This window comes from Entelurus aequoreus, linkage group LG09, assembly GCF_033978785.1.
Source record: "Entelurus aequoreus isolate RoL-2023_Sb linkage group LG09, RoL_Eaeq_v1.1, whole genome shotgun sequence".
NCBI classification, from domain to species: domain Eukaryota; kingdom Metazoa; phylum Chordata; class Actinopteri; order Syngnathiformes; family Syngnathidae; genus Entelurus; species Entelurus aequoreus.
This window is the reverse complement of record NC_084739.1, coordinates 35,858,459-35,873,062: the sequence shown is the minus strand read 5'-3', so window position 1 is coordinate 35,873,062 and position 14,604 is coordinate 35,858,459. Positions and strand designations below refer to the sequence as shown.

Here is a 14,604-nt window from a genome sequence, read left to right as displayed (position 1 = left end):
ACCTCGACAGAGCTATGCTAAAAACATTAGCTCTCCACCTACGCCAGCTCTCATCTGCCCATCACGACCCGTGCTCACCTGCGTTCCAGCGATCGACGGCGCGACGAAGGACTTCACCACGATCATCGGTGCGGTCGGTGGCCCGGAGACGGAGGAAGTCAAGGTGAGGACAGCGGTGCAGCGGCAGGCGTTGTAGCTTTCGACGACACCCCGGCCCCCATCAGAGTCGGCAAGAAACATATATTTCCCCAAAGTTACGTACGTGACATGCACATAGCACCACGCACGTACGGGCAAGCGTTCAAATGTTTGGAAGCCAAAGCTGTACTCACGGTAGCGCGTCTGCTATCCAACTCAAAGTCCTCCTGATTGTGTTGCTGTAGCCAGCCGCTAATACACCGAGCCCACCTACAGCTTTCTTCTTTGCAGTCTCCATTGTTAATTGAACAAATTGCAAAAGATTCACCAACACAGATGTCCAGAATACTGTGGAATTTTGCGATGAAAACAGAGCTGTTTGTATTGGGATACAATGGTGTCCCAATACTTCCGCTTCAACCCTTGAGGTCACGCGCAAACGTCATCATACCTAGACGTTTTCAGTCGGAAGTTTCCCGGGAAATTTAAAATTGCACTTTATAAGTTAATCCGGCCGTATTGGCATGTGTTGCAATGTTAAGATTTCATCATTGATATATAAACTATCAGACTGTGTGGTCGGTAGTAGTGGGAAATGAATTTTTTTTATTTAAACGGGGATAGCAGATCTATTCTATGTGTCATACTTGATCATTTCGCGATATTGCCATATTTTTGCTGAAAGGATTTAGTATAGAACAACGACGATGAAGATTGCAACTTTTGGTATCTGATAAAAAAAAGGCTTGCCCCTACCGGAAGTAGCGTGACGTAGTCAGTTGAACATATACGCAAAGTTCCCTATTGTTTACAATGATGGCCGCATGAAGTGAGAGAGATTCGGACCGAGAAAGCGACAATTTCCCCATTAATTTGAGCGAGGATGAAAGATTTGTGGATGAGTAAAGTGCAAGTGAAGGACTAGTGGGGAGTTGAAGCTATTCAGATAGGGAAGATGCTGTGAGAGCCGGGGGTGACCTGATATTCAGCTGGGAATGACTACAACAGTAAATAAACACAAGACATATATATATACTCTATTAGCCACAACACAACCAGGCTTATATTTAATATGCCAAGTTAATCCTGCATAAAAACACCTGCGTGTTTGTTACGCTAGCTCCTAGCTCCTCTGCTAGCTCCTAGCTCCATAGAACACGCCAATACAATTCAAACACCTGAAAGTGCTATTATGAATTGCAATGTCAGTACTATTTTTTTTCCTGCTATTTCAAATGCACTTGTTTTAATAAATAAATACAACGTTTTAAAAGCATACACAATCTGTGTAAAAATATTAGTCTGTGGTTAAAAGGACTTGAAAGGACTCGAAACTCAAAATGCATGACTTATGACTTGACTTGAGACTTTCCAGTCTTGACTTTGGACTTGACTCGGGACTTGCCTGTCTTGACTCGGGACTTGACTCGAGACTTGAGGGCAAAGACTTGAGACTTACTTGTGACTTGCAAAGCAATGACTTGGTCCCACCTCTGCCTAACCCTAACCAAATAACTCTAAAGTAAGTCTTTGTTACTTAGAATATGTTCCCCTAGTGTCCAAAAAACTCTAAATTAAGTCTTTGTTACTTAGAATATGTTCCCCATACTAAAGTGTTGCCAAAAACATAACTTTGTCTTGAATTTGAAAAAAACAACATTTTATTTTTCACTAAAAAAGGGTTCGGAGAATGCACATATGAAACTGGTGCGGTTCGGTACCTCCAACAAGGTTAAGAACCACTGGTCTATGATCTTGTCTAACAAAGCTAGTATGTTCGTGCAACGAATGCTTAGTATGCTAGCCCGGTCAATGACACATCGACATATAGGCTAACGGGGGAAATATCTGCCTGTTAACATGTATGTCGATGTGTCATCCAACTGACAGTACAGGGAAAAATATTTTTTCGACAAATTTAACCTATGAAGTTATGGGTAATGTCAGTGCCTATTTCGTTCTCAATATGCTGATACGCTGAGGAACCCCGCCCACCTCAACCTCCTCATGCTCTCTCTGGGAGAGCATGTCCCAAATTCCAAGCTGCTGTTTTGAGGCATGTTAAAAAAAATAATGCACTTTGTGACTTCAATAATAAATATGGCAGTGCCATGTTGGCATTTTTTTCCATAACTTGAGTTGATTTATTTTGGAAAACCTTGTTACATTGTTTAATGCATCCAGCGGGGCATCACACCAAAATTAGGCATAATAATGTGTTAATTCCACGACTGTATATATCGTATCGGTTGATAATCGGTTGGAATCGGTAATTAAGAGTTGACAAATATCGGATATCGGCAAAAAAGCCATTATCGGACATCTCTACATATAATATATTTCGATGGTGGTCCGTGTGGTCAAACTAGACATTTTAGCAGGGTAATGTCAACAATCTGTCCCGACTCCCGACTAAAATATTGCTGCGTAACTTTGTAAATACATTTAGCTAATCAACATTAGTAAAATGTGGCATAATTACTTAGTAAATCATCTTGCAAGAAGCATGAATAAGAGAAACCTACAACGTAGTACTCGTCGATTGCCATTTGAAGTTCCTCGGAGTAGGATTCGGCTGCGTATCTGGTAACCTCAATCATGGAGAGTGGGAGGGGGACTACAGAATTGTGACCGTGATTGTAGTACCATTTCTGGCCAGATTACTACATATGGCTCCTTTAATGAGTAAAATGTGCGGACATTGTATTTATTGCTCCAGAGCACACAAGAGCAGTGCGCCTATTGGTGATCTAGCATGTACTGCTGCCTGTGTGTGTGACTACAGAGCGATGGCTCAGAAAAACAAAGACGAAGAGAAAGACAGCAAAGACCTCAGAGAAGATGAGAGGTTTTGCGATCATTTAAAACTGAAAAAGACAAATGTCGTAGATAAATGTTTGTACTATCAAACAGAGCTAACATTTCACAATAGAACTACATCAATGATACGACATTACCAGAAATAATCATGCATATTTAAGAGCAGCAAACAAGCAGAAACAAGGTGAAAGTATTTTAGCAGCGAATGTCGTCATATGTTTGACTTGCACAACAAATGATTTATTTCATCACATGTGAGGACATGTTAGCATCTACAGTTTATATGTTAATGCTAACGAGTTGATTGTCTAAATATTAAACACTCTTCCAATTTATATATTTTCAAATGTGTATATGTTAAATTGTTTAATACACTGTCACTCAATTTATCATACTTTATCAGAGTATTTTGTTTGGTTTACTTCTTTATTATCTATTACTGTTTTTAGCAATTATTGTTTTTTTTTCCTTTTTAATATTTTTTTATGTGAATAATATACAGTGATGCTCCTGTGTGGAAAAGTGCAATTTCATTTATAAGAAGAAAGGTAATGGGAAAAGACCTTATTTATTTAAACTATTTTCCCTAAAAGTCACACAAGTGTGTTGTATTCAATTACTTGATTACTCAAACAAATTCAACGATAGCTGACTAAAATAATTGATAGCGGCAGCCCTAACATTCGTCAGAGAGTAGCTTCCTTTGTTTTGGCACTGCAGATTGATATAACACAATAATGGACGTTTTCCCAAATTTCCTGACCTTAATGTGTCTTAACAGGACCTGAGTGTATTCCGAGATTTGATGTTGGGAATGTGATTCAAGATGGTTGAATAAACAGGCGATGCTGTCAACGCGCATAGATAAAATACAATAGTTTATTACTATTTATTATTATTATTTTAAATTACACATTATTTTAACCTAAACAAATTTAATCTTTACCTGACTTAACTTCAACTAGGGACCTAACTAATATAAGCAATTGTATTCACATAAAATGTTTTAAAAGCTAGCTAGCTGCTTAGTCAGCAGCATTGTGGATGTGGTTGACCTAAACTACCCCAAAAAAACCTAATACCATTTTATATACATGCTGTAAAGGCCTACTGAAACCCACTACTACCGACCACGCAGTCTGATAGTTTATATATCAATGATGAAATCTTAACATTATAACACATGCCAATACGGCCGGGTTAACTTATAAAGTGACATTTTAAATTTGCCGCTAAACTTCCGGTTCGAAACGCCTCTGAGGATGACGTATGCGCGTGACGTAGCCCGACGAACACGGGTATGCCTTCCACATTGAAGCCGGTACGAAAAAGCTCTGTTTTCATTTCATAATTCCACAGTATTCTGGACATCTGTGTTCGTGAATCTGTTTCAATCATGTTCATTGCATTATGGAGAAGGAAGCCAAGCAAGCAAAGAAGAAAGTTGTCGGTGCGAAATGGACGTATTTTTCGAACGTAGTCAGCCACAACAGTACACAGCCGGCGCTTCTTTGTTTACATTCCCGAAAGATGCAGTCAAGATGGAAGAACTCGGATAACAGAGACTCTAACCAGGAGGACTTTTGATTTGGATACACAGACGCCTGTAGAGAACTGGGACAACACAGACTCTTACCAGGATTACTTTGATTTGGATGACAAAGACGCAGACGTGCTACTGTGAGTATGCAGCTTTGGCTTTTTTTTGCGTATGTACGTAACTTTTTTTAAAATATATAAGCTTTATGAACCTTGGGTTAGGTGAACGGTCTTTTGGGCTGAGTGATTGTGTGTGTTGATCATGTGTTTGAATTGTATTGGCGTGTTCTATGGAGCTAGGAGCTAGCAGAGGAGCTAGGAGCTAGCATAACACGTACCGTACCGTAAGTGCGCGTCACGTACGTAACTTTTTAAAAATATATAAGCTTTATGAACCTTGGGTTAGGTGAACGGTCTTTTGGGCTGAGTGATTGTGTGTGTTGATCGGGTGTTTGAATTGTATTGGCGTGTTCTATGGAGCTAGGAGCTAGCAGAGGAGCTAGGAGCTAGCATAACAAACACGCAGGTGTTATTATGCAGGATTAATTTGTGGCATATTAAATATAAGCCTGGTTGTGTTGTGGCTAATAGAGTATATATATGTCTTGTGTTTATTTACTGTTGTAGTCATTCCCAGCTGAATATCAGGTACCGTGAGTATGCAGCCTTGGCTGCTAAACATTCGATAACTTGACCGTATGTGCGCGTCACGTACGTAACTTTTTAAAAATATATAAGCTTTATGAACCTTGGGTTAGGTAAACGGTCTTTTGGGCTGAGTGATTGTGTGTGTTGATCAGGTGTTTGAATTGTATTGGCGTGTTCTATGGAGCTAGGAGCTAGCAGAGGAGCTAGGAGCTAGCATAACAAACACGCAGGTGTTTTTATGCAGGATTAATTTGTGGCATATTAAATATAAGCCTGGTTGTGTTGTGGCTAATAGAGTATATATATGTCTTGTGTTTATTTACTGTTGTAGTCATTCCCAGCTGAATATCAGGTCACCCCCGGCTCTCACAGCATCTTCCCTATCTGAATAGCTTCAACTCCCCACTAGTCCTTCACTTGCACTTTACTCATCCACAAATCTTTCATCCTCGCTCAAATTAATGGGGAAATTGTCGCTTTCTCGGTCCGAATCTCTCTCACTTCATGCGGCCATCATTGTAAACAATAGGGAACTTTGCGTATATGTTCAACTGACTACGTCACGCTACTTCCGGTAGGTGCAAGCCTTTTTTTTATCAGATACCAAAAGTTGCAATCTTTATCGTCGTTGTTCTATACTAAATCCTTTCAGCAAAAATATGGCAATATCGCGAAATGATCAAGTATGACACATAGAATAGATCTGCTATCCCCGTTTAAATAAAAAAAATTCATTTCAGTAGGCCTTTAAGTATGTATGTCAGGTGCTGTAAGTATGTATGTCAGGTAGTAACAGGCACATTTATAATAACATATAATACTAACACTATGTTATTTTAGGCCATTTTAAGCAATATTGTAACTTGATGGGATGTTCTATCTTTCAGAGCTTGTGCTCTCCTTGAGCTGCTAAATTCAGAATAATCCTCAATCCTCAGATAAAAAACGCTTTGTAGCGATGTTACAATAGTCTTATGATGTGTTCAATTTGTTGAGAGTCAAATTGAGAGCCATTTAGCACAAAGTTGTTGGCGTGTCAATTTTCCTAATCAACCAACTTCCCAGCTTGGTGCCACAACCTTGTACTATATAGGTGAGATAGATGATTTAAAAAGTAATAGCTTTTACTGACTCAAAGGCGATACAGCAGCAGCAGAAGCAGCTCAAGAGCCTTGTTGTTCTTTATGTCATGGCGGGTCACAACCAATGTAATCAGAAACTCAAGCTGGCTAGTAGCTGGCTACTTGCTCGTGGTCGGAGGAGCAGTGTGAGCAAGAAGAGTAGTTCCTCTGTGTTGGTTCCTAAAATAATATAGTTACAACTTGGTTTTAATATGCAGGTCACCGCATGTAAATGGAGCGTTATTGGTGGTTCGAAATTGGTAAAATTTCATTCTAGATTATAAATCCTGCCTCTCACTTAGGCCTGGGCCGATATTCGATAAGTCAATTGACCGACGATAAATGAAAATTAAGTCGGTATATTTTCCCGCGGTGATAAATCGCCATGTGCATGCTTCAAGACCATTCAACGCTTTTCATCACTTTCAGCAGCTTTGACTCCTTGTGCGGGGAGGCGGGGCCGCTGGCTCGCTAGGATCACACAGTGCAACTAGTTAGCTAACATGGACAAAATGATCACAAAACCGAATGCCACCGCACGAGTGTGGGAATATTTCAGTTTAAACCTTTGGAACAAGATGAGCCTATCAACACTGAGGAGTAAGTTTGCCGAATGTGCGCGAATAATACAACAAACTGGCATGCCCACTTCAAACAGAACTAACCAACAGTCCTCACTCACTTCGTGTTTGGTAAACAAGCCAGGTCAGTACACAAAACAGTACAAAATAGTGTGCGTTCAGAGAAAGTGTGGTTAAATACATCGCCAGAGATATGCTGCCATTTAATACTGATGAAAAACTAGCATTCTTAAAAGTGCTGCAAACGTTTGACAGACATTTGTCATGTCATGTCGGTGTTCCTTACTCAGAATCTGCCAGACTTTAGTTTTTTTTCATATGACTTGTTAATGCATCTGACTTGATTGTCTGTTAAGTAATGTTCAACTCTACCTCTGCCTACATGTTTAATATTGAAGTGCAACTATGTTTGTCAATACTTTATTTAGCAATTTTATTTTATTTTTTAAGATATTTTATTGCTTTTGGTTGAGATTTGGATTCAAGTGCAAAATTGTGCTAACGGACACAGTACATTTTATTGTTGTTTGTTTTATTTAACTTGGAGATTTTTGCATTTTAAATACAATTACATTGTCAAAATAAACGAGAAATACAAGTTTATTGCATTTGAAATGATATACATGCATCACCTCTTAATTGGTAAAATGGTAATTCTAGATTATCAATCATGCATCATCATCAATATCAAATAATCATTATAGTATTAGGCAATGGCCATAAACCGAGAAGTTGGTAAACTGTGACATTCAGCTTAGACCCCAAAATCGTGAGAAATACACGAAAAGACAGTTCCTGGTTTTACTTATCACTCAGCTTCTAAATCTTATAACTGATCCTCTGTATATTCAGGCTCAAAAACATAAGGTTGTGGATCTTAATTTGCCGCAAAGTCGTTGCCCCTGGCTCACATGAAGTCTGCCATGATTATTAGTAATTGTTGTTGAAGGAAATAGCGAACGCGATGATGCGTCCGAAATTAATGCGGTGCCGTATGCTTAAAACGACCAAAATATGTAAATATTACATGTGTTACTGCATTACATATATACTTACAGTGTGTATATAAAACTTGATGGAAGTTATTAGATGTATTTTTGAGCGCTTTATAGTGCGGAATAGAGCAAATCCCATTACCTCTATTGTTAGCTGACTTTTGCTAATGAGAAAAACATGTGTGTGCTTGTCTCACATAAGGCTTGGGAATGATAAGACAAAAAGTGCAGTTCCTCTTTAAGGCTTCTGGGCATGTGTCAAGTAACCCAGGAAGTATTTGGTGAAGGTTCCGCAGAGTGCTTCAGGTATTGCTTTAACATATTGAGAAGGACTTGACTCAAAAGGATGCTGCGACGTCTCGTAGTCCTGCTGTAATATCTAATTTGCAAGGGATTGTGACATGTTGGAGATTAGTGAAACCATTATTGTTTTTTGTTGATATTATTTCTCTGTTAAAATACAGGTGTCCTAAAAAATATGAACTGTTCCAAGTCTTTTTAAGAGGGTAACTTACATATTAAGCAGATGATCAAATAATTATTTCTCCTACGGTAGGTCTGTAAGCATTTTTAAACACTAGTCAGATGCTGCTGTGAAATGAGCCTTAGTAGACTAGAAGACCAATAGGCAACAAGTTGAACACTGACCTCCTGAACTACCTGCAGAGTTGTTTTAATCACAATTTTGTTGCAAAGAGATTCGAATTTAGAAACTGGCTTGGTGGGTCAAATGACTCATGCTTCTATGATTGGCCTTCATGACTATAACGAAAGCAAATGGAGCCTTGAGCTTAGTGCCCAAGAATGGGGGCCTGGACAGCTTTCAGGCAACCGTATCATTCTTAAAACAGATCATATAAGGTTAATAATAATTCGGAAAAATGCTCTTGTGTTAAGGTATGAAATCATTGAAGGTATGAAATCATTGACAAATCTTCAAAAGAGGTGATCAATTATACTTGTACAACACAATTATACACAAAAATAATTTGATCTTCTCATTATGCTGTTGTTCCATGTTCGTAGATACAGTATTCCAGGGAAAATAAAGAATTGCAGCCCTGCAGTGGAACAAAGTGGAGTAATCCACAGGCAAGTTGTTACAAGCCAGGTATCTTTCCTCAGACGAAAACATTGTCAAGCGTTTCAACCTATATAGATAGACAGATAGTATATGGCACAAACCAGCTGTTTCAGCAGAACTTGAATATCCACATAGTAGCAGATGCTTAAAGGGCCCATTTTATGACACATCTCTGACCACTAAACTTTCTTTAAATAATTTTCTTGCACAATGAACTTTCTAAATAAAATAACTTGCTGTTTGATGAAAAATAATAGAAATTTTGCTTTTATGAATCTAAATAATGTTGAATTTTGATCCAGGTATGCAATTACTATGACAAACTTAAGAGGCCATTTATATTATTATATGAAGATCCACATAATTGCCATAATAAAGTACAAGGCAATCAAAGAGGTACCATGCAGTTCTACACCTTCCTCCTAAAATTGTCAAGTAGCCTGTTCTGCACTTAAAAAGTTATTCACTATATAAATAACAATATTTCATTAACTATATTTTGGTGTTTTATGAAGCTTCTGCACTTTTGTTGGTGCTGTTGTGGTTGCAAATTATGTAGATCTTCATCAGATGTCTAATTAAACAGCGTAGTTCAAACATTGTAAACATTTTTAAATTGTGTTAATAAGTGACCGGAATGAACCTGCTGTAAGGACTTTAATACTTAACTCAGTTATTCTTTCAGTCATAGATCAATGTCCAAATATCAAAGTACTGATAAAGACTTGGAAACATTTTCTGCATTTGAGATAGACTAATAAATCATCTACATGTGCATGGAGAGGAAATACGCATTGCTGTGAACTGTGTGCAAGTATTGTTTTATTCTGCTAACAGAGTAAAAGGAACAATACACACCTAAATCTGGTGTTTCAATCTCAATTTAAACCAGGTAAACTTCAATATACACCTAAATCTGGTGTTTCAATCTCAATTTAAACCAGGTAAACTTACCTCTCGGGCAATGCTGCTCAAGGCCTCATCCTCTGCAGAGAACCTGTCTTTTAGTGGGGCACGCTTCCTACCAGTGCCTTGTGTGCCCATGTTGCCCGACCAACTGCAGCTCCTCCAGTAAGGTGCAGAGCTTTGATGTGAAATAGGACTGTAGGTTAAAAACCTAGAGAGAAAAGAGGATAATTCATAATCAAAAATGTATCTGACCAACAAACGCAAGATAACTGCACTCCTTATTAATATAGCCCAGACCAGCTTTCCTTATCTCCAACTTGCATTCCTGCAAAAACGCATCACCCTTGCATGCAACAACATGGGCTTTGGATAACCGTCTTGGATGACATGAAGCAGCTGGAAATGTGACATGTAACCATTGCAAGCTTACAATTTGAACCAACCACTGAACCAGCGACAGTCATTAAAAACAACGGCAAACTGGTTTGACTGTAGCTGACTGTTTTGACTACAACATGATGGACATGTATTAAGAAAGTTGTCGGATCATATTTACGTAAGGAAGAGCACAAAAGTAAGAAAGACGTCTAAATAAAGACAAGGTTCCTTTTGCGTCAGACCCTGGGATAGCGTTTGATGGTTTGAAGCAGTTCAAAAACAGGCTATACTTGTTTCAACAGTCACAAACACGATAGTCACAAGCCATGCCATCGTTATTATACTAGCGAATTCAAATAGCTATACGTCGGTTTTCCACTATTGCCCACCCACGATCAAAGAGAAAGCATACAGCCTTCTTAAAACACATCTGTTAGAAATGGTTTATGTTGAGAGAATGTGTGTAAATGCTCTGCTAAAGTAGGACAGCGCGCTAATGCTAATGGAAAAGGTTACGCTAGCCAGCTGGTGAGCTAGCAAGGCTTGCTAACTAGCATTTGTCCTCCAATTACTGTGACACACAAAATGTTTACGTATCGGACGTTTAACCAACTTTACTTAAATGTAAGTGTTTTATAACCACCTGATTCAAACTGTAGTAATAGAAGGGATTGCTTTGATTTGGCCGGGGTTAGCTTGGCTAGCAGAATTCCAAGAGACAAGACAGGGCAAATGCTCTGCCACTTGGAAAGTTAAGTTACCTCTTCAACGTCTTGAATTATCCCGCGACACAGCCAATGTTTTCCTCTTTCCCTTTTGAATATTAAGGGTCAGCCATTAGTCCAGTCTTCGGAATTTGGAAGTGTTTTTTTTTGTCCACAGTGACAGCTGTCATCAGTCCGCCTTTCCGCCGCTGCCCTCCTTTACCCAGCCCCACTCGCTGCTTAGCCCCCAAAGTTCCCGGATGTTGAGAAACGAGGGCGTGATGGCGCTAGCAGACGTAGCATAGGGGAAAAAACATACCGAATTGTGTGTTTTAAAGACGTGGCGAGGGAAAGTTCCTACGCGATTTTTCAAACATTACCTAGCTATTCCAGCAACATGAACCCAGGAGGTGATGACTTTTTATTTTGCAATAATCTTTGTTATTAAAGATTTGTTGTTGCTCGGTTTTGAACGTAACGACATTCAAATGGTTGAAGTTGATCACGTTTTCTTTATATATTTTTTTATTTCACTGTATTTCAATTGCTGTCCTTTAAAAAATAAAAATAATATAAAATAAAACTTGGCGAGCTCCTTGACTAAATTGTACAGTCTATTTACAGCCACGAGGGGGCAGTCGAGGATAATTTCTGTTCTGTAGGTGTGGGCTACAGCAGGGGTCCCCAACCTTTTTTGCACCATGGACCGGTTTAATGTAGGCATTATTTTTCAGGGACCGGCTTTCCACTTGTGCCAGATAAATACAGCAAAAATAAGTCCATGAAAAATACAACTCACTATAACGCTGAATTAGTGGAAGCCCCGGGCTTGTTTCTTTGCCATGAGATGCAGATGGAAATCAGCCTTTGGCTACAATCTGTCACATTTAAATTTTACATGTTCACATGCACCTGGGGATAGGTTGATTGGCAACACTAAATGGGCCCTAGTGTGTGAATGTGAGTGTGAATGTTGCCTGTCTATCTGTGTTGGCCCTGTGATGAGGTGGTGGCTTGTCCAGTGTGTACCCCTTCTGCCCGAATGCAGCTGAGATAGGCTCCAGCACCCCCTGCGGCCCCTAAAGGGACAAGCGGTAGAAAATGGATGGATGGATGGATGTTCATTAATGTGCATTGTATCATGTCACAAATCTAAAACAAATATAACAAATGGCAACTTACTATGAGGAGTTGTATTGTACATCTATAAACAAGCTTATTGGTGTGTCTAGTGGGACAGGAGAAAGTTAAGTTGGAGAAAATGCAGTCGTTTATAAATTATTTAATGTTTCTCTGCAGCCCGGTAGCAAATGCGTCACGGACCGATACCGGTCCCCAGACCGGTAGTTGGGGACCACTGGACTACAGCATATACTGCGCATCTAAAAACATGTCAATACAAGGATAGTACTGCCGATACCTTTAATTTACTTGCAAGATCTTTGAATTGTTTTGTGTTCCATCCATCCATTTTCTACCGCTTATTCCCTTCGGGGTCACAGGGGGCGCTGGAGCCTATCTCAGCTACAATCGGGCGGAGGGCGGGGTACACCCTGGACAAGTCGCCACCTCATCACAGGTTGTTGTTGTCGTTAATTTGTTTATCATGATTATGATCCTAAAAAACACAGGACAAAGATTTTAGGCACAATAAATCTACTTATTTGTGAGAATGTAACAAATGAAAAATATACCAAATATGTACCAAAATAAACAGAATAATTCAAATATTCCATTATTTGTATTTTATTAAATACAATTGTTCGAGCAAAATAAAGTCAATAGTGTAACACCCATCCATCCATCAATGTTCTATACCGCTCGTCTTTCTTGGGGTTGCAGGGGTGGCTGGAGCCTATCCCAGCTGCATTTGGGTGGATGGTGGGGTACACCCTGGACAAGTGGCCATCTCATCGCAGGGCCAACACAGATAGACAGACAACATTCACACTCACACACTAGGGCCAATTTAGTGTTGCCAACCAAGTGCATGCCTTTGGAGGGAACCCATGCAGTCACCGGGAGAACATGCAAACTCCACAAAGAAAGACCCCGAGCCCGGAGATCGTACCCAGGAACTTCTTATTGTGAGGCGCATGCACTAACCCCTGTACCACCGTGCTAATACTGCAACATAAGTAAATAAAAGCCCAATAGTTGAGTTTGTGAATCACACTAGTATCGCTGTGATAATGATATATTCCTTGATAATCATTGATATTTTATTTCATTTGTATTTATTTCCAACACACTAACAATTATACTTTAAGATACAATAGTCTCCATTAATATAAACAAATAAAATAGTAGCCCTACAAACAAAAGAGTGAAAGGAATGTGTCTGAAAGGAGCAAGAAGAAGCAAAAGCCCCATCACTCAGTTGATGCTCTTAATTCAAAACATATTTATATTATTCTAAATAGCAATATTATCAATATTTGGAGCTTGTGTGGGTTTTCCTCCGGGTTCTTTCCTCCCATACTTTCCTTCCAAAAACATGCATGTTGTGCAAGGCTAATTAGACACCCTAAATTGTCCATAGGTGTGAATCCTCATTTATGTGATTGACTGGTGACCAGTCCAGGCAGTCCAATTAAAATGTGACCCTGTGAGCAGTATAGAAAATGGCCATAGTTTGCAGTGTTATTAGCTGTGTGGAAAAAAAAGTGTCCATTATTCTGCTGCAAAGTTATGTGCAAGACAAAACTGTGTTTGTTTGGATTGATTCTACACATTATTGCAGCCGGTGACAAAATACTGTATTCTTTATTGATGTAAATAGATAAATAAAATGAGCATTGGAAAAATAATTTATCTTTATTTTTAAATTGTATTATGCCATAGCCGAGCACTTTAAGTTTTTATATTAATCAAGGTGATTTCTAGGAACCTACTTATTACTTTAGGTTAAAAGCCCCGACACACGGTGTAATAGTCCCTCATTTACAAAAAGCTAATGACCAATCAGCTGTTTTCTACTGTAGTGCAGACAAAAGCCTATAGGAGTCACAATAAAGGCATCCTCTGCCTTACGGTGTCCATGTTCCGTTTTTGCATTTAGTCACAGCATTTCAAGCACTGATCATGTAGCTTTCGTGGATATTGTGATAATGTTTTACTTAAATAGACATCAGATGTGCAACGTTGGATTCTACTATGTCTCTGCTGTACCAACAAGATGAAAATCACAGCTGCGTGTTGCTTATTTTTTTCTTATTTAAAGGGAATCTGCACTTTTTTGTAATTTTGCATATCATTCACAATCATTATGATACACACAAACACACATCATTTTTTTAGGATTCTAAAGATGATCACAAACGCTTGCAAGATGCGGCTAAACGGAGTCAATCACCACTGTAACCTTCAAAGCCCTTTAGAACAACATCACAACTCTCCATCAACCTGTTATGTACACACTTTAAATATATATAATGTAGTAACAGACACATTCCTAACAATATGTAATGTGTACAATGTTAGCTGTATTTTGGTCATTTTAAGCAGTACCGTAACTTGTTTTGTCAGCGTATCCCATAGCAACGCTGCGCACTTCTGACTTCTGGCAACAAATGTGTGTCCCTACTTCCGGAAACAAACACGACTGTGTTCTAATCATGGCAGACTGGTAATACACGATTAAGATGGCTATTTTTGGACAAATGAGGATTCACAACCTTACCTTTT

The 14,604-nt window shown here is 39.0% G+C and overlaps 1 protein-coding gene across 5 annotated transcripts in view; it reads right to left on the bottom strand.

Moving 5' to 3' along the window:
- lrrfip2 (leucine rich repeat (in FLII) interacting protein 2) overlaps positions 1–11,227 on the bottom strand; it is a 39,742-nt gene extending 28,515 nt beyond the window's left edge. For 2 of the 5 annotated variants that reach the window (XM_062058652.1, XM_062058653.1), the window contains exons 1-2: positions 10,975–11,215; positions 9,881–10,043 (exon numbers count right to left, since the gene is read on the bottom strand). In XM_062058652.1, coding sequence (XP_061914636.1) covers positions 9,881–9,970 — 90 coding nt within the window. In that variant the 5' untranslated portion in view covers positions 9,971–10,043; positions 10,975–11,215. Of the gene's footprint in view, positions 1–9,880; positions 10,044–10,974 lie in introns of all 5 variants that reach the window. The other 3 variants (XM_062058658.1, XM_062058654.1, XM_062058657.1) reach the window with 3 other exon arrangements.
- Between the last annotated feature and the right edge of the window lie 3,377 nt (positions 11,228–14,604).